The 20,256-nt window shown below is 42.2% G+C and overlaps 1 protein-coding gene across 1 annotated transcript; it reads right to left on the minus strand.

Moving 5' to 3' along the window:
- Window positions 1-469: 469 nt before the first annotated feature.
- On the minus strand, window positions 470-14,411 carry LOC133109660 (protein-glutamine gamma-glutamyltransferase 2-like). The gene is made up of 13 exons (XM_061219114.1): window positions 14,287-14,411; window positions 13,333-13,503; window positions 11,650-11,892; window positions 11,349-11,467; window positions 10,930-11,058; window positions 8,329-8,506; window positions 7,714-7,849; window positions 6,386-6,495; window positions 5,818-6,060; window positions 5,125-5,403; window positions 4,385-4,548; window positions 2,115-2,248; window positions 470-836 (listed from the first exon to the last, which is right to left on the minus strand). The coding sequence occupies exons 1-13, from the start codon at window positions 14,294-14,296 to the stop codon at window positions 677-679; spliced, it is 2,076 nt and encodes a 691-aa protein (XP_061075098.1). The 5' UTR covers window positions 14,297-14,411; the 3' UTR covers window positions 470-676.
- Between the last annotated feature and the right edge of the window lie 5,845 nt (window positions 14,412-20,256).

Genomic DNA, 20,256 nt, shown 5'->3' on the forward strand with positions numbered 1-20,256 from the left:
GGGCGTGCTTACTACCACCTCGATGGCGTGTGCGAGGGGTTAACAATGCATTCCTTCCTAAGCCATCCCTGTCAATCTCTCATCAGGGGGGCCTAGGGCCGGGTCCTCGACAGTGTGTGTGATTTAGTGTCAGAGTATGCAGGTGCGTGTGATTTCTGGACAAGTAATTACTTTTCTCTCGTTCTCCATTGGTTTGTTCCCCTCCAATCAGAGCGGTATTACATGTGGACTTAAATGTGAATATTTAAAAAAATAAAAATAAATAAAGAATAAAATAATGTGGGCATCATAGTGCTTTTGTAGCACGTTTGTGCACTATGACCCACAGTGATTATTAATTAATTTTCACTAATATGTTTTTGTTTGCTGTTTCATTTTGTATAATATCAGTGATATGACAGCAGTGCAACAGTTGACTTGTGACAACAGACAACAGTTATTCCACCAGTTTCAATGACAAGAAAATACATTTATATGGAGTAAAGGAGCTTTATTCCATCTCTGATTTACAAGTATAGTCATTCACACACTGCATATTCATCACCATAGCTACAGAAAATAAACAAAATCCTTGTCTTGCCATCTTCCTGGACCTTCACCATAGAATTTGTAAAATGGATGTAACATTAAACTGTATCTGAGTCCATTTAAAGGGAGTTAACAGCTACATTGTACCCTAGACAATGGCAAAGCGTTCAACATCTACGGTACAGCGGGCTTTGATGTCCCGGAACCGGTCACAGTCGAAATCAGCCACCAGCCTCTTGCGTCCAGATTTGTATGGTGTAAAGGGGACCAGAACAACAAGTCGCGCGCCTGGGTCGAGAGACTCCAACCTGCAGAGAAATGGACACACAGCTAAATCTTACACAAAGCTCAATCTTTGACATTAAATCAACCCTGTTTTCTTACATTCTACCCTGATAGAGTACATTTTACTCTGAGAGCGAATTTTTCACTAATGGAGAACATTTTACACTGAGTGCATTTTCAGTGAACACTGATTCATTCTTGAAAGGAAGTCCTGCATCCTTGGAACATTAGTACAGAGTTATACAACAGGGTAGGAGTCAAAACTGAATTCGGGTGATGATTATTATTCATAATTGCCAACATACTGGGCTTCTTAAAACTGATTTTATCAGTGTTCAATTTTAACATAATCCTTGTAACAATATGCCATTAATATTAAAGTATACATAGTTTAAAGTGATGAATGAAAAAAGGTCATTGCCATTACATGTCATCAGATCCTACACGCCTGGCAGACCTCTTCGTTCCGCCACCACAGGATGCCTGGTGCCTCCCCCTCTCTACACTTCCACCTCCCGCTCACGACTACTGTCTGTTCTGGCTTCACAGTGGTGGAACAAACTCCCCATGGAGGTCAGAACAGCAGAGTCTCTCACCACCTTCAAGCGCAGACTGAAGACTTTTCAAGCACCTCTGCCCACCCCTCCCTACCTCCCTGTAGTCCTTAACTGAATGGTAGTTGTTTTTGTGCGTTATTACTTGTGTTGTAATTTAAGATGATATCGTTGCTAGTTTTGTTTGGCTATGTACACTGTTTATTGTTCATATGGAAGTATACATCATTCTATTGTGTTATGCTGTATAAAAACTATTTTTAGATATATAAATGGTAAAAGGTTGGCATAATCCATGAATCAGATTAATCAAATAGGCCCTAGTCCTTATCTTTGTTGTTCTCTTGAAATTGTACTTCCCTCTAGGGTCTTATAGTGCACCTGTCCCTGGTTATGGGTCTTTACTTTGCACTTTGTTGTATGTCACTCTGGATAAGAGCGTTTGCCAAATTCCAATAATGTAATGCAATGTAATTTAATTAATTTCATTCAAATTATGTATCCTGTGACCATTCAAATTCAAGAACTGAATAGTTATTTATCAGAGATTCTCAATACAATTCAGAATTGACCCCAGCCCTGCTACGTAGGTTAACCACAATGACACCATCTGCTAACAGGGGAAAGCAACAAAAATGGTATAGTATAATTGTTGCCATGGTCATATACATTTTTTTTGGCATTCCAACAGTCATATCAGCAGGATGAAAAACTGCTGCTGTTGGAAACCATGCAGGTGACACTCACTTGGCTTCTGTACTGTGCTTGAATAATCCACTGGCAGTGAGTGTTATGGAGCAGTCATTCAGAGCCACGTCCAAGGGGTTATCAAACGTGATCGTTGCCTGCATGCTTTTGAACTGCATATGCTTTCCAGTGACCTGAAAAGATTTACACAAGAAGCCCTATGAATGTCAGTCAATGGGAGAAATAGTGAGAAAATAAGTGTGAAGGCATGGTGCTGTTTTCCATTTCCCAAGTTAAAATTCTATTTTTCAGAAATATCAGGAGTGGATTTGGATGTTATGTGGGAAACCTCATCACCAAAGAACACTGTTACCGAGGTGGCCTAAGTCTATCCAGAACTATTTAGCTGAAGCCACATTTAATTTATTAATTTCATGCCTCCCACTTGACAGCTTATTTAATTCCCTAAAACTACACTATAAGCTCAACGGCTAATGTTCGTTAACATTAGCCTCTCGATCGGTAATATTGCTAGAAGCTTTAGGCTTACTTTAGCTAATGTTTACAATTTTCCGCGGTATTTGGCACTGCTTGTTTGATAACTTACTCGTCTCGGTAAAAGTGATTCCTGAAACTATTCCTGAAACAGTATGCTGTTTTGTGATGAAATGATAATGCAATACACACCGTTGCGTGTGGCTCTGTGGCCACTGGGTGCCATACGGAACGTGGCAGAATTAAAAGCAATCCTTGTCATTGCATTTCTGCAACGCCCACGTATCGACTGATCACACTACCTCAAACCAGTCGGACAAGGCAATTGTCCCAGATTGCCTCTGAATCATGGTCCAGGGCTAGAGGGGCAGGGTTGCAACAGTATCTCCTCAATAGCACACGGGAATTGACGATAAACAGGGAACAATTGACCACCAAATTGGGAGAAAAATGCAAAAAAATCTGAAACAAATAATAAAAATAAATAAATCCACCCTAACCAATGTGCAACGGGTGAAAATGATCAAGTTGGGAAAAGGGGAAATCCTCCCATCGTGCCATTTTCTCCTATGTGATGTGAATGCAGCATCTCAGTCCTGATGGATCATATGCTGTCCCTGCTAGGTAATCACACACCATGTTTTCTGTTCAATGAACGTTTCCAGTAACTCCCAGACCAGGTTCGGCTAAACCTAGCCAATTCTATGATTTCCATTGGCTAGCCAAGGAAGCAGATAATGTTCTACGGCTGCAAGCAAGCCAGGAAGAACATGGAGTGGGGCATTACATCTATGCAGCAAGACCACCTGTGCACACCCAAGCCCGGTGCCTCGACCCACACAAACTCGTCATTGCAAGGGCTTGAATTGACTCAATGGAGCACCTTGGCATCATCCGCCAGTCAACTAGTTGGTTTACGACCTCATGCCCAAGCCCAACAATGACTGGTGCCCGTATGATGACTTCTGGCACCTGAATGACATGAGTACACCAGATCGCTACCCCGTTTTGCACATTCAAGGTTTTTCGGCCCGCCTATGAAAACAAATAGCCCGTGCTATTTTCAAAAAGTGGACCTGGTCTGGAGCTGGCATCAGGTGCCCATTCACCCTCAGGCGACATTCATCAAATGCCATCTGGCCCCAAAAATGCAGCACAGACTTCAGCAGTTGATTGACACTGTGCTGTGTGACCTGCCCTTCATATTAGTCTACCTGGATGACATCGTGGTATCCAGCACTTACAAGGCTGACCACCTGTCACACCTCTGCTTTCTCTGCAGTTGCTTTAATCATGAAATCATGAGACATACAAGAATGCCAGTTTGGACTTCAGTGAATTGTGGAGTGACATGTGAGGTGGCTACTCACTGAAAAGCAGTTATAATTCACGGTGTTATACATTTCTCTCTCTGTGCATGCCTCCTGCCCATCTCACACAGTCTATTTTATCATCCATGCGTCACTATAGCATGGATGATAAAATGCATGACCACAGGTTATTATTTTTGTTCAGTCCAGTGCTCGAACTGGGCCGGTCCAACCTGCTGATGCGCTCAGAATCCTACATTTTGTAAACATGTCAGAAGATGTCAGCTGTTTACCGGTATCGGTACAACTACTTCTTTTTAAAGATTTTCTGAATATTTTAGCTATATCGTGATAACAGCTTAAATCAAGAATTTTTGCAAGGATGATCATGGCATGCAATTTTCATACCGCCCCATCCCTAATACCTAATTATTATTATTTGTGTTGATCTAGTACAGTGATGCATCCTGCTTGTATCTGAATAGCCCAGGATGAAGTGTCAGACAGAGAGTGTGCAGGACTCACAGAAATGCTGATGGGAGGATTTTCAGGCACAATGTTCCTCTCTGCCATGTAGACCTCCTCAGTGTTCTCCTTGTCATTGACTACTGCTGACACTTTGATGCTGTTGGTTCCCTGTATGTGACTCCCATACTTGGAGAAGGGAATCTGGAAAGGGACCTTTAGCTCTGCCAAATACAAACAAGACATTTTTGGCCCTTTAATCACATTTTCAGACATTTGTGATGTATCTGCTCACTGAAATGCTACACTAGCATTGTGTGTGTAAGGTTACTGAAATACTACACTGGCATCGTGTGTGTAGGGTTACTGAAATAGTACACTGGTGCCGTGCCCATTGACTGAGGGCATGCGCCTGCCTGCCCAAACCTGGGCTATAAAAAAGAGGGAGCAATTGAAGAAAAACAGTAAAAGAAATGAACAAAACAAACGACTACACAAAAATCAATTCAATCAATTTGCTGACACATGAGACTGTCTGAGCTCCCCCCTCCCTGCTTCATCCTTCAAGGCTTTCTCCTCTGCAATCACTCTACCCAACACCAGCAGTAGCCTAGAAGTGAATGAAGAGTTAACTACAGTCTTCTGCTGGTTAATTTGAAAAAAAGAAAAGAAATTGTGCCACCCCTAAATTCTTGTTTGCATAATGCCCCTGAATGCTATGCTAGATGTGTGTGTGCATGTGTTTGCATAAGGCAACCATGTTCAGTACAGCAGAAGAGCAGGAGAGAATGCCATTTCACCTTTGTTGGCCAGTAACTTTACTGGTATTTCTTCACTCCAGATGTTGGATTCCAGCATGCCGTTGTAGAGCATGACCTGGGCATTGGCATGGACTAACAGATTTTGCGGTGTGGGGCTCTGCAGTCGGATCACCAGGTCGATGTCCTTGCCGTTCATTGGCTTGCTCTTCTCTTCGATCTTCACTGAGATTTCGGGAGGGGGTTCGTCTGACTCCAGCTTCCTGCGCTTTTCCGTTCTCCTCACCGCTTCTTTGAACGCCTTCCTTTCCTTCTTTGAACCTAATTTTGACAGGAAATTTGATTTGGTTTTAGTGATAGGCTGTGTCCAAAATGGGTCCTTATTTACTATAAAGTGTTCTATTATTGTTTTCAGAACTTTGTGACACTTTGTGACACTTGTTCACTTTTGCCAAGAGAGCCTTGTCAAAAAACTTACATTGCATTAATGGAATTTTACCAGACGGTCTTATCCAGAGCAACGTACAGTTGATTCTCCCCTGGAGCAATGCAGGGTTAACGGCTATGCAGATCTTATTGTGGCTACACCGGGGATTGGACCACCGACCTTGCGGGTCCCAGTCATGTACCTTAACCACTATGCTACAGGCCGGAACTTCCGTCATACAGTCCCACCGACGGGGCTAGTGGCAAGTAACTTCCACAGTGAAGAATCAAGAATTTTCTCAGGCTTACCTTCTGCATGCTTGTAGTGTCCAGTGATGTCTTCTCGTTCGTCACTGCCCACTGCTTTAGTGCTGATGTTCCAACCCACTGCCTTTGTTTCCGAGTGCATCTTCTTCTGTGACCCATCTGCCTTGAGTTGCCAGGTGACCCGGTCCGCATTGACCTCAGCAAAGACGAAAGGCAGGTCGTACTTCAGGTCTGTGTGACCCTCATGTACAGCCTTCACTGGAGCTGGCCCACAGCAGTGTACCCCTGGGGTACAGAGAGAGAGAGAGAGAGGGATTGAGCCAGTGTACCACCAGGATACAGAGAGAGGGATTTTATCTGCTGCACAGCCACAATAGTGCAGGAAATGCATTAGCAAAGTACCTACTGGGTTTGGTTAGCCAGTAGCATAGCTAAGTACCTACTGGGTCTGGTACGCATTAGCATAGCTAAGTACCTACTGGGTCTGGTAATGTATTAGTACAGCTAAGTACCTACTGGGTCTGGTTAACCATTAGCATAGCTAAGTACCCTACTGGGTCTGGTATGCATTAGCATAGCTAGACTGATCAGGATGGGAAAAGGGCCGTACCATCACTCAGCTCCTGAGGGGTGGGATCCAGAACCTGCCAGCCATCATAAAATGGTTCTCCAGGGAGATCAGGGCGTCTCATCCAGGCTTCTACCCACACATGGTAGTTCCTGTGTGCATACAGAATCGAGATCAGAAAAGGATGGTTCAATCAATCAATCAAACAATCAGTCAATCAATCCACATTCATCAAAAGCACCACTTATACCAACTCAAGTTAGGTATAGATTTGGAATATAGGGGTTGGGTGTTTTATTTACGCAATTTTTGCATCTTGATTTACTACAGTGACAATCTACGATTTCCTCGGCTTTGGAGGATTTAGCGGCCACCCATGGTGGCTGGTGGTCATAACAAGTCTATTTTACAGTTCCATTCCCACAGTTCCTTGCAAAATACAGCCTTCTTCTTCTGATTATCGGTGTGGTTTACATTTTTTGGTCACTTCATTACTTGTACTTTCATCCATTGTTGTAAAGTTATGGAAAACAGAGACAACTGTGCTCCTCTTGTATTTAGGCTGCTCAAACTGTGATGCGTTATTGCCGGAGGTTTGTGGCACGCAGACTACGCATCTCTGCACTCACAACACTCATTTCTGGGTTTATTCCGGAGGTTTCCCTGCAATGATTTACATACGGAAGGCAGGAGAGGAGGGCGGGCCTGCCACAAAGTCAAAATTTTAATATATGGAAATGAAATGAAACAATGCAAATGGTCTCAATTGTCATTTCTGTACAACTTTCTTGACTTTCATTGGCGCCACTCTGGTCCTCATGTTGACAGAAGAAGACTAGATACTCAAGGCTTTCTTATACCTGCACTAAGGAACTGACTGAACGCACGTGACTAATCAGAAACGGCTGAAAATCCAATGAATGTTGGTTCCCTAAAACGGAAGGAATGCACTTCTTATAAGGATCCTATAAGGGTCATTGCTTTATTTAAAATCCAATGTGCTGGAGTATAGAGCCAAAAGAACAGAAATTGTACCACTGTCCAAATACTTACGGACTGCACTGGGTATTACTTATTTTATTTATGAAGCTGTGCACTTGCTATGTTGTATAAGCAATTACAGTTCTGTTCTGATGAATTCCCATCTTTTCTCTAATATCAAAACATATCAATGGTGTCATAAATGGTGTCAGTAAAGTATTAAAATTGTGCTTGTTGCATGTCACAAATCAGAAAATACCTCCCTCCAGGAAAGAAAGCAAGGGTAGTGGAATCAAACCAAGCCAAGATCATCCTTGTTAGATGAATTGAGACAGAACCCTTCTTAAGAATTTGTCATTGAGTAATCATTGAAAAATGGTGGAACTCACCATATACTGTCTTCACACTCCTTGGGTTCGACACCGTGGTCAGAGTAGTAGTCATCAATTATTAGATTTCCATGAGTATCATGAGCAGACTCAAAATTTGTCACCGGGCGACAGGGAATTCCCAAGCACCTCAGGACTAAGGAAATAGATCATAGTTATTACTCTTGTTTGTGATGTTATGCAGGCATAATAAGCTACATTCAGCCAACCAGTTTTAGGTACAATAGGTAAGATTTGTGTTAAAACATTGTTACAAGACCATTGTAAATCCCTTCCTATCACTGAAAAATGGTTTGAGGGTGTTTATTGCCGCAATTCATCTCTTGACCATTAGAAGTCTGGAATTACCTATTACAGCTTTACAGTGAAAAATCCATTGCCGGTTCTCTAACATTTTCATTCCATGACAGACAGCCCACCATCCTTAGAGTGAAAGGTGCCTTTAATAGTGGAATTAAATCTTTACAGTTTGTAGGTTTTATAGTGCTGTCTATTTTTATAGAGTATGTCTGATGGGGCTGGTGTAGTGTGATGGGGCTGGTGGCGCATCATGTCCTCCAGTTAAAAAGGTGAAAAGCATATTGAGAGTGACAGCATGTTGACAGTTTGCCTTACCTGTGCACATGACCCCACCAAACACCCAGCACTGGCCATATTTCACGGGGCGGTATTCACTCTCCTTCCACGTCCTCAGGATGTCCACGCTGCCGTTCCAGTGTAACGGAGACATTCCGGAAAAATAACAACCGCTCCAATTTCCCTGTAGCACGCCGCTGTCGTCATTACAGTTAATCTGATGGAAAGAAGCAAGCAGGTTTATTTCACATTCGTATTCACACTCGCAGAGACAAAGATGCTTTTTTCAAATCTGTGAACCATCCATCCATCCATCCATCCATTATCTGAACCCGCTTATCCTGATCAGGGTCGCAGGGGGGCTGGAGCCTATCCCAGCATACATTGGGCGAAAGGCGGGAATACACCCTGGACGGGTCGCCAGTCCATCGCAGGGCACACGCACCATTCACTCACACACTCACACACTCACACCTACGGGCAATTTAGACTCTCCAATCAGCCTAACCTGCATGCCTTTGGACTGTGGGAGGAAACCGGAGTACCCGGAGGAAACCCACGCAGACACGGGGAGAACATGCAAACTCCGCACAGAGAGGCCCCGGCCGACGGGGATTCGAACCCAGGACCTCCTTGCTGTGAGGCGGCAGTGCTACCCACTGCACCATACGTGCCGCCTATCTGTGAACCAAATCTCTTATTTTTAATTCCAAGCAATTGTTACTGTTGCAGTAGCACATGTTTTTTAAATTCCCTTGTGTGCATTAGACCTGTTGTTAATTTAATGTTATAAAATGATATTATTAACTTCTTTAAACTTATTTTAACTTTTTTATTTCTTTAGCCAATATTTTCTGTGACAAACTTCCGGCATACTGATGTTATTATGACTACAAGTAACATTTACTAGAAGAAAACATGCCCTTGTAATACCTGCAGGGGCAAACATTCCCCCTCATGCCCGTCTGCAGCTATAAACACACTGCCTGCACCCCCGACATCTGTTGCAGGAATGCAGGTGCCAATACAATATTATTGTATCTATTTCTATTTCTGAGTTTATTCATTTATTTGCATGTACAACTGTTGCCATTCACAGCTCTACCAAAATCTGTTGACTATCTAGTTTTTAGATCATTGTGTTTGAGAGAGGCTCAATATAATTTGATATGGTACAGTAAGCCATAGGAATGCATCCTGTTGGCAACATGATAGCTGGCCTGCCTGACAAGCTTGTGATGTTAGGCGGGAGCTTTCTAACTTTGTAACTGTGTCTACCCTGTAAGATTGAAAAATTAAGAAAGGAAGATGGAGTACACATTATTTGGTAATTGAGGTATAAATTACCAAAGGACAAAAAAAATCACCTAATTTGGTATTTATTCATTTTTTACCAAAAGTATTGAAATTGTGGATGTGTTTGTAAGCTATCGATTAATAAGAGAACCATATGGTCATATTTATTTTTGAAGAACATGTCTGTGTTTAGGAAGGGTCAACTGTCTGGTTCATCAAACCACATTATAATGCATTCTAATATTGCTTGGTTAATGTACAAAAAATGCTTTGTGTGAGGGCGTTGGTATATGTGTGTAAGGGTGTAGGGCAGTGTGACTTAGGATGCAGGTGTGGTAGGAACACTGGTTTCCACATCAATGTAGTAGTCTTGACACACCCACACAGCCTTCCTGGTCCCGCCCTCTAAGTAGCTCGTTAGGGCATTTAAGGCAGCTGTGGCAGCATGGCTGCTTCTGCTTTTCTCTGGCTGTTTGGCTAGTTGCTAATATTGGCTCCTCTCTGTGACTGGGGTAGGTGATGCAGGCATGCGTTTGGTTTTTTAAGATTCTTTTTACATACTCGATGACTGAGTTTTAATTTATTTGATAGTGTCCTGTTTACCTGGTCTGCTGCTAACCGATTGGTGATTTAAGTCCCGGCCTGCCCTTCGGTGCTGGGGATTGTTACCCTGAGGCTGCTTGGCCAACGTACATTTTACCCAAGGTACAACCCAATGTTCAGGGGTAAGTAGGGTTTGAGCAATACCTGAGGTAATTTATGTACTGATGTGCCTTTTTGATTGTAGGTCTATTGGCTGCCGTTTTGCCAAGATAGATTTTATATTCAAGGTGTATGTGTTTTATCTAGCCAGTTGTCTGGTATTTTTATTGTGAGCTGACTGGTGTACTTGTGACCCTTTTCTGATTGTTAACATTTCTTTAATTTCTTTGAAGTGGAACTGAGTGTTGGCTTGGTTGCGAGGCTAGACACCCTGGTGCGGTTCCCCTCACTGGTTGGTAGTTAAAAAAGCACTGGGACACTTGTTTTTCACCCGTTTGCCGTGGTAGCCATTTTGTAGTGAATACACATGTGGTAGGTAAGTGGTTGCATGTGCAAGTGTAGGGGTATAGGGTTGTGTGTGAGGATGGTCTGTGTCCAGATGTAAGTGCAGGGAGTGTCTGTTATGGTGTAGGGAGTGTGTTAGTGTGTCAGGGGGTGTGTCTCAGAGTGTGTTTGGGGTATAGGTCTATGAGGGTGGTGAGTGTTAGGATGTAGGGGGGGGAGGGGGGGTTGTGTGAGGGTGTATGGTTGTGTGTGAGGGTGCAGGGGGGAGAATGTTTTAGCGTGTAGAGATGGGTGTACCATAGCGCTGACCACCCTGCCGACATAGATGGGGTTGCAGCGTGCAGAGAAATCTTCGGCTGCGTTGTCTAAACATTTTGGGTTGAGGTCCAGGATTTTCAGGCAAATGTCAAGGATGTCCTCTTCAAACTGAAAGCAACAGAAAGGCTCCTTATCACAGAGTACCCTGGACACATTTACTGGCTTCTAAAACAACAGCTAGCAGTTATGTAAATGTACATCGAAAAGAAGCAAAAACAGGAGAACTGTGGATATCCACAATCTTGTGAATCGGCAGTGGGATTCCAACATGAACGGGGCTGCAGTGGATAGTGAGCCACCCAGCTGCCCTTCAACAACTATTGTGATGTGTCAGCAGGCATGAGTGCCCATGAGATGATCTTAATTCTGGAGGTTTTGTGTTTTCAGGCTCCATGTACCTGTCCAAAATCCCAGGGCATATCCCCAATATAGTCGCATGTCCCTTGGTAAAGCAGGCCCTGTTCATTAATGACATACTCCTCTCTCTCCTTTTCATTGTCCAGGTACACCCAGTCCTCTGATGATACACACAGGTGTTAATAAGCACTTACACACTGTAGGGCTTTAATAAGCACTCATACACACTAGGGCTTTAATAAGCACTTTGAAAATGAAAGCAAGGTAGGTGGTTATAAAAATACGCATAAGTGTTCATCCCTTCATGTGTTTCTGGAAAATTTCTGGAAAGAGTGCACTCACTTTTACACCAAGGATTAAACAGGAGAACAAAGGTCCCAACGCTGTCTCCCTCAGTCATATCAGGGTGTGTCTTCACCGAGAGGCTGTACTCCCCAATGCTGGCAAAGTCATGGCTAATGATGTACAGGGTGACTGATGTAGGGGAAGTGTCTTTGACTTTAGCAACCCAGGGCTTCTTTGACTGACTTTTCCCGGTGACACCAAACACAGACTTGGTCCCTAAGTCTTCAGAGGGCTCCGGTCCTAGATCATAGAAGCATAACATTAGTTTTGTTTCTTTGGTTTTGCTCTTGCTAGATTTTCAGGCAGGTGCCCGATTGTCTATTGGTGAGTATGGGAGGGGCTGTATAAAGCTCCAACCTTACCCGTTTAGGCGTTGCTCATTTTGCGCCCTCTGCCATGCTATGATGCCTGTGAGCTGCTGCCGCATCTACCCTGATGCAATCATACAAAGCTGCCCTGCTGCCTGGTTCATCCTGCACGCTGAAGCCATTGCGCTGCCTGGCTCTTTCTGCTGCTGAAGCCATTGCACTGCCTGGCTCTTTCTGCTGCTGAAGCCATTGCACTGCCTGGCTCTTTCTGCTGCACTTGCCCGTTTTGGAATGCTGCCATTGCCCATATTGCATGCTATTGATACTTTTGCTGGCTGCTATTCCTAATTCATGCATTTTTTGCGCTTCCACCCAGCATCCACCGTTGAGCTCCGTTGCGTGGAAATAAAATTGCATGGTTGTAAAGCTTGATTTGTGCTTTTATTATTCAATTTTTTCTTATTTTATTTTGATTTAGAGTGGCACAATTATTTTAATAAGCCATAATTCATATAATATAACAACAGAATTCAAGATTAAAATGGGTGATGTTTAATTCCGGTAATTAGTTGATGTTTAAGTGGAGTTGAATATAAATTCCAAGAAACACGTAAACAAAGTTTGCTATGGATAGGGTGTAAGTGATGTCTTAGACATTTGTTTCTATGGCTTTATTAGAAGATTTGGGCCATGGTGTAGCCGACTTAGTATAGAGTGCACGTTCAAAGACCAAGCCGATTTCTTTGGTGAGGCTCACGAGTCAGTCTTATAAGGTATTGTAGGGGCGTCGATTTATGCTAATCATAAGATTTGAGCATGCATTTCTTGTTCACGGTTGATTGGTGTTTATCAACAAACACACGTGGATACAAAAAAAGCTGTGTCTGCTCCCATTTCATAAATCCTGCGGAATTTGTTAGTTTGTTTCCATACATACATTTGCACACAGTTACAAACCTATTGATAAATGTTCTCAGCATTAATGATCCTCTCTCTGCTGTTCAAATGTATTTTACATCCACTGTCCAGATTTCAGATAACCGTACAACCCTTCAGTGGAGTATTTCTGGCTTCTCCATCGATGTCACAATATACAGCAATATTTCATACTTTTATACAGAGAAGGTTTTCTACTTCAGTCTTTACATGACACAGGATCAGGAAACATTCCCTCTTTCCTGGAAGCATTTCTTGGATGAGCAGCAGCCTTGCATTCACTAACAAATCACTCTTTCAAAACCATAATGGATCCTCGCTTCCGTTACGACTAGGCGAATGGGGCTTTGCAAAATGTTGTTGCAGTATATCATCAATACCCCTGTATTATATATTTCTAGCTTGCTCGTCTCTAAAGAGCAGAGTGATTACGCACCTGTTTGGACGGTGAGTTCCAAGTTGTTAGCATTGAGGCTTTGGTCATTGCTGGAGTGGATAGTGAGGCGGAATCTCTCCCCTCGCCTGACGATCAGCCGCTCTGTAGAGATTTCATTCGTCTTGTGGGCCTCATTGTTCTTCTCACAGTGGAAATCCACTTCAGAGATTGCTAAAATACACAGTGCAACTCCTCATTATAACCATAGATCACTCTAAACACATAGTACAACTAGTCATTACAGTCACAGACCATTCTAAAGCGCAATAGCAATACAAATTTTATGATAATTTGTGTCACCGATCATCTTTATGGAAAATTGAGGGGTCGTGTTCGAGCAGGGTTCTGTTTTTTTTTTTTTTTTTTTATGAAAAAGGCAGCAAAAATGCTGGAGAAAAATACAAACACAGACATTCCTAGAGTTTTGGCAAATGGATGATGCCATCAGTTTCCGACATTTGTGCTGCCGGATCATAGTATTTACACTGTCAATGGTAGCATTGTGAGATTCAAATAGAATGGCTTTTATTTGAATGAAAAGTCAAATAGGATTGGCAGTGCAGATGGGAGATTGCTTTGGACGCTTGCGAGCAGAAAGGCTTTCTGACCAATCCCGCCCCTTTATTTCAGCAGCCAATAGAATCACATTAAGCTTATAAAGGCTTTGAAAAACCAGTAGTGCTAGCTGGCTCTTACTGGTTAAACACCTGCTAAAGAAGTGTTTTTAGAGTACAATACTGATATGGATGTCTTATTCTAATATGACTGAAAGCAGGTTAACAACAACAACAATAACGACAATAATAATGATAATACATTGTACTCGCATTAGTTTAAATCTGTCATAATGGTAATCATGCATTTGTTAATTCTGACGGTTTTTGAAAAGACTTACTAGAAATAGTTATTTTAAACAATGCTTTGTCTGGAAGCTGCATATAGCTGTTCACTCACCAGAAGTCATCTTAAGGCAGCAGTAACGGAGTCAGTGTTCTCCCTGTAAAGGCAGTTTTCACTGTGGGATGTCTGAGGGACTCGGTAAAGATTGTGCGTGCAACCCTGCCCCTTTTAGGGTTGGCTGACACACTTCAATGACTGTCAAACAGGTTTTATTGTGTAGTATCTCCGGAATAGCTGTACTTATCTTAAGCCTGACGGACAAAATCTACTCGTGTCCTTGAATGAAAAATTGATATCCTGCCGCTGCTCTGTTTATCTATAAATTATTTGTTTTGATACAATATTTAACAGATGGCATCAGTTTAGTGCTTGCAAATGAAGTATGGCAACTTTTAACATAACTTACTGCCTTCTAAATGCAAATGAAGGTGTTTGCTCAAAACCATGATTACTGCATTTGAGTCTGCGGTGGACAAAGATATCAAAGATATACTAAAATGTATTTTATCCGGGGTAATTAATCTGTAAATATTTTACCGCATACTTTACTCTAAAATGTGCTGTGCTCTTAATGTAATGAAGCCCCTGTTCTTAGGACATTGGAGGGTTTATTTGTCTATGTGAGACTAGGCCAGGCATTCTGTGCATGATGAGTTCTGTGCGTGTGGCACATTACTTTGACCATTAACTGAAATTGAGTTGGATATTTGGCACAGAAACAACACCATATTCTGTGTACTAATAAATTCTACAGTGACAATTCTACAATTTGTCTTTGTTTACTTTTTCCTGGGGCACCTGCCCCCTTCTCCCTGAGCTCCTGGGCCACTACAACCACACCCTTACCCCAAGGTCCTGGACTGCTGCAGCCTTGTTCCTCCCCCGGTTCATGCCCACACTTCAACACATCCTGGAGCTACATAATCCCCCCCCTCCCCGCTGAACTGCATACTTGACATCCCTCCATGTGGGCTTTCGAGTTTACCTGCTAGTTTAGTACCTCAACTGTTACCATCTCACCATCTCTTACCATTGGCCAGTGGAGGATGGCCCTGTAGCTGGGTTCCTCCCCACTAGGGAGTTTTTTAACTTGTGATATTTTTTACCTTGTGATATTTCCCCCTTGTGAAATGCACTTTACAAATAAAATTGAATGTTCATTGAAATCTGTCTATGCACTCATATCTTAGCATTCTGCTTTTGAAATTATGCAGAATAAAAAGGACTGCTCATTCCAAGTACTGCCTCAGTTACTCATGCACATCAGTGTTAGGTTTCTTGTTTTCAATGTATTGCATTCTGTCTACGTGGTTAGCGTTTCCGTGTTTTTGTTTCCCACACCGGATTTCCATTCCCTCTCCTTACCGGTGTTATTTAGACCCCATTGTTTGTTCAGTTCCCTGCCAAGACCATACTCTCCAGCATTTTCTGATTGATCTCTGTTGCAACCTGTTTTGTCCCCGACTTCCATGTTTTTATTTTCCCGTTTGTTTAATATTAAACCGTAGTTTATCAACCTGTTTTTGCATATTGACTTTTGTTTTCGGATTCTGTTTTTGTCTGCTTAGCGCACCTGTTATCGACCCTTCGCCTGTGACCATGACTACATTCTGGATTATCCGTATTGTACCTCTTTGCTGGAGAGTTGACTCATTGTCTGGACTATTAACCACAAACTTCCTTACTCCTGCTGATTCCATTTGCTGGCTCTTGATCTTCCCCTGTTTGACCTACCTATTTTATAATAAAGACTTTTATTATAAAATCCACGTCCTGGTCTCGCATCTGGGCTGCTTGTTCTACAGACCTGATACATCAGCAAAGGTCAAAATGGAACATTTTAATCAAGAACTCTTAATTTAATTTATTTCAGGAATTCACCAACTGTGTCCAATAAAGTAGATGCTTCCACCACAGCACACCAGTATTCTGGTTATTGATATACATTATAGGCTGAGGGAACCTATATGTTCTATAGGAGAAGAGAAAATGTATTATGGCATATAAAGATTAGAACATTGACAAGAATGTCGGTCAGTGTTCTGGACCTCAATAATCTGAATATGAGCTAGAGGTTATTTAGCTCGTTAAGCAATCTCTAAATCTGGTCAGTTTCATAATCTCAGTTGTACAATATGATGGTTAGGTAAGACATGGGCTGCGTCCCATCATCTTTAACTCCACCCTCCTTCACTCCACACCTCCACGACCGCTCCTCCACTGCACCAAAAGAATGTGGAGCAAAGGATCGGAGTTAAGGAGGAGCTTGTGAGCAGTGTCACGTGGATTGCAACAGCCTATGCAATGGCGTCCCTGGGTGAGTGAATTAGTGAATACCTGAGTGAGTGAGCCACGCTGAATTTGTGGCAGCCTGGCCGCATGGTGCCACCTTGGAAATTATCCTCTCCAGGTCTTTCCACCTTGTCTCAGGCTACTAAACCGAAGCAACAATCTGCAGGCAAGTCTGTCGAAACAGAAAGTGATCTTCGGCTGAACAGAACCAGAATTAAGCGGATATGGAATGGATATTGTTTTGATCAATGGATTTTTACATGCCTATAAACTGCCGATAAGCTATGAGCACCTTGAGAAAGACATCACAATTTTGCAGTACAAATGAATTGTGCGCACAAAGTTGTTGAACAATGACATTCAGCAGGTCCATCTCATATAATTTGGACATCAATAGAGTGATAGCTACTGCTGGGGGGCGGGGGCGGCTGTCCCGTGCTTGGTCTGATATCAACCGTTAGTCGCTTTGGATGAGAGCTGCAGGACCATATGCTGCAGGCCTTCTTGATTGCTATGGCCAGCATCTTTTCCACCTCCTCCATTTTAGCCTTTCGCTGTGCCTCTGGTATGCAGTTGGGCCCCATGTTCGAAATATTTGGATAAATATTTAACTAAATGTATGAAACATCATCAATAGGATTTACAAATAATAAACGTTTTATACATTTAGTTAAATATTTAACTAAATGTTTTATACAACTAAACTAACTATTTTTTTTAAATTAACTTGAGTTCATTTCTCTCGCATTGCAAGGAGAGATGGAAGATAAAAAATCAGGCTTCCTCCAGGCCAGAACAAGCCGAACAAGCAGATCAACTTCCTCACCCCATCCACCGCTTCCGCCACCCCCGCTTGACATCGCGCAAACCTCTAAACACGAGCAACTGGGTGGAATCCGGAATGGTATACGAACAAAAAATAATCTGGCTGTCTTTACAAAATGGAACGTAGTGAGTAGAACGTTATTTATTTTCACATAATATGATCATGAATGGGAATCGATGGGCTACATTATAGATCATACACACAAAGACCCGTTCAAAAATCTTATTTGCATGCCCGCCTATCATCCGTCCCGCCCAGCCAGCCACTACCTTAACTGAAGATTTTGCATTAAACACTGTGGAAACCCTTCAGACCAGCTTTAAACCAACATCAAAAACCACACAAATCGTGACACCAAAATATATAGTAATTTATTGGCAGAAGTCTGAACTTACTCAGCAGGTACACCCAAACATATGTGGTTTAAGGTGCACAGTATTGACATTTCTATAACACTGCCACAGGGCACCCCATTATCTGGCATTCATCTGAGTGCTGTATGTACTTTATGTTAAACAGAGATACAGTACGGCAGCCAGAATTGAAACAGGTTTGTGCTATGCATAACTTAACGGGTACTTTTTAAACCTGCTGTTTTCTGCTCATCTGAAATGCTTTGGGCAGGTGACACTTGGAAACATACAGCCTGAACAAAATACACTGAGAGAAAATGTTTTTTTTTTTTAAAGATCAGACTTATCTGCACTAGAACACAGTTATAGTTTTTCTCAATAGTTCAATGAAACTGAACCTCATTTTCTCGACTCTAACTCTAAAAAATCTTGAAAAAAGAAGCATTGCATTCAAAACCATGTTATGTCTTGTCACAATATGATACACATACACCATCCTATTAAAAGATATGAACCATTTGCACACTGAGATTCCTGGTTAAAAATTCTACTATGATTGGAAAAAATGACAATGAATATCATCTTAGTTGGCTTATGCTTTTTACAATTTTTGCTTTGTCTGCACAGGATTTCTGAAAGTATGCCTCATTTTTTCGCAAAACTCCACAAATCTCTAGCAAAACAAAACATTGCATTCAAAACCAAGCCTTTTCAAATGGAATTTTGTGTTCCAATGATACATGGAAAATATCACTGTGAATATGGTTTGTTGTTTGGGGTGCACAACATCATGATGATGAACACGGTGATGCTTTGGATTAAAAGCATCTGCTAAATGACTAAAATGTAATAATGTAAAATGGTGATGAACAACAACAGAGACATTTGTTGTAAATTGTTTGCTAAAAAAGTCTCTCAAACTACACACAATATTGGGGTATATGCAGTTCTCTCTCACTGCCTCTGTGGCTCAGTATTTCTGTCTCCAGTTTCACTGCAGGCAGAGCAGACAAAGATTAGATGTGATTATCATGTTGCCTGTAGCAGTGGCTCAAGGCCAACTTAACCACTCCTCCATCTCTCCACCTGCAACCGGTGCTGCAACCTCTTCCACAGAATGGAGAGGACAACTATCTATATCTTATCATTAGGCTAATGCCTTTCGTATTTTCAACTTCATATGCTATTTTCAAAGCCCAAAGAGACTCAGGCCAAACTGTCACTTTGGTGGTTCCAGGACCTTTCTGGACTGAAATATTAAAATCATTTTCAGATACAGCTTGGTATGGTGCTAGTGGTTTGCAATGTTGTACTTATAGGCTCCATATCAGCACTATAACAGACTTTTAATGTTAGGTAGATCTGCACCCAATAAAGGTTGGGCCCTCATAAAATGTATGGCAAATGGTCAAAATACTGTTTTATGCAGTAGTTGGACATTATCGTATTTTCAGATAACAGGCCATGGAAGTATAACCTGTTTTGGACATTCCCATTTTGGATGGTAAGGTGTACTGTTTCTGAATATTTGCTTGGCTGTACCAAGGGTGTGTATGCAGGCCTTTGTTTCCACCAATTACCCAATGGATAATTGATGAGATTTACTTTATACGCCTTCACTGCTTCACTCAGAGAGACTCAGTCAAACGTTTCATAAAGGGACAAAAGAATGGTCTTTAGCTGTAATTCATTCACTTATCCAGAAATTCAGATGGGGTAAATTAGCTAATAGGCTAATTAAGTCATTAAGTCATTAAGTCATTAAGGCAAGAAGTTGGCATAACGGAAACGGATATGGCCCTTGTTGCCCCCCTCTGGGATATAGTATACCAGGGCTTATATTTTGAATTTTGACATCAATATTATGTAAGGGAGCAGGGGCGGGAGACCAAGAGCGACCGGGAAGGGATCACAAAGTTACTAACGATAAGTTGGATAAGCACTAAAATAGGCGAGGAATATAACAGAAAATGGGAGAGACTCCCTGGCGAACTACCCACTGAAACAAAACTACAAAAAGTACAAACTAGCACAAAATCTCTAAAGAAGTGGGCGAGTTTTGAGAGAAAAGAACGGGAAAAGGGAACCAAACTCCACGGCGATACGCCAACCGAAAATCTGACCTGAACTATAATGGTCAGGAAACCAGCAGTCTCGAACGGGCTAAACCTTAAGCGCCGAACTCTGGGTGTGTGAGTAGCTGGTGGTTGCCTGGGGTGATTATGGGAAGAATGAGGTCAGGTGGAAAACTGTTGACTGTGCACATTGTGAAACAATGCGGGCGTTATTTGGCAGACAAATTGCATACGTTATTTATTTCCCAACATGTTCCTCAAAATAAGTGAGCCACCTCACACGCGCACGCCATCCTGAACAAATAAAAATAGTTTTACAAAGATTTTTATTTTCTCCCTGCGGTATGCTCTGCATGCAGTCAGAAGCTCTTCACAGTGTTGTAAGCATCCAGGTGTCGTCCATCCGGGATCCTCTTGGCTCCATGTTAAGAGAAGCCCAGAGAGAAGGCCCCTACAACTGTCCCTCCCTGCATGGCCC

The sequence above is a fragment of the Conger conger genome, chromosome 14 (genome assembly GCF_963514075.1).
Source record: "Conger conger chromosome 14, fConCon1.1, whole genome shotgun sequence".
Taxonomy (NCBI): Eukaryota; Metazoa; Chordata; class Actinopteri; order Anguilliformes; family Congridae; genus Conger; species Conger conger.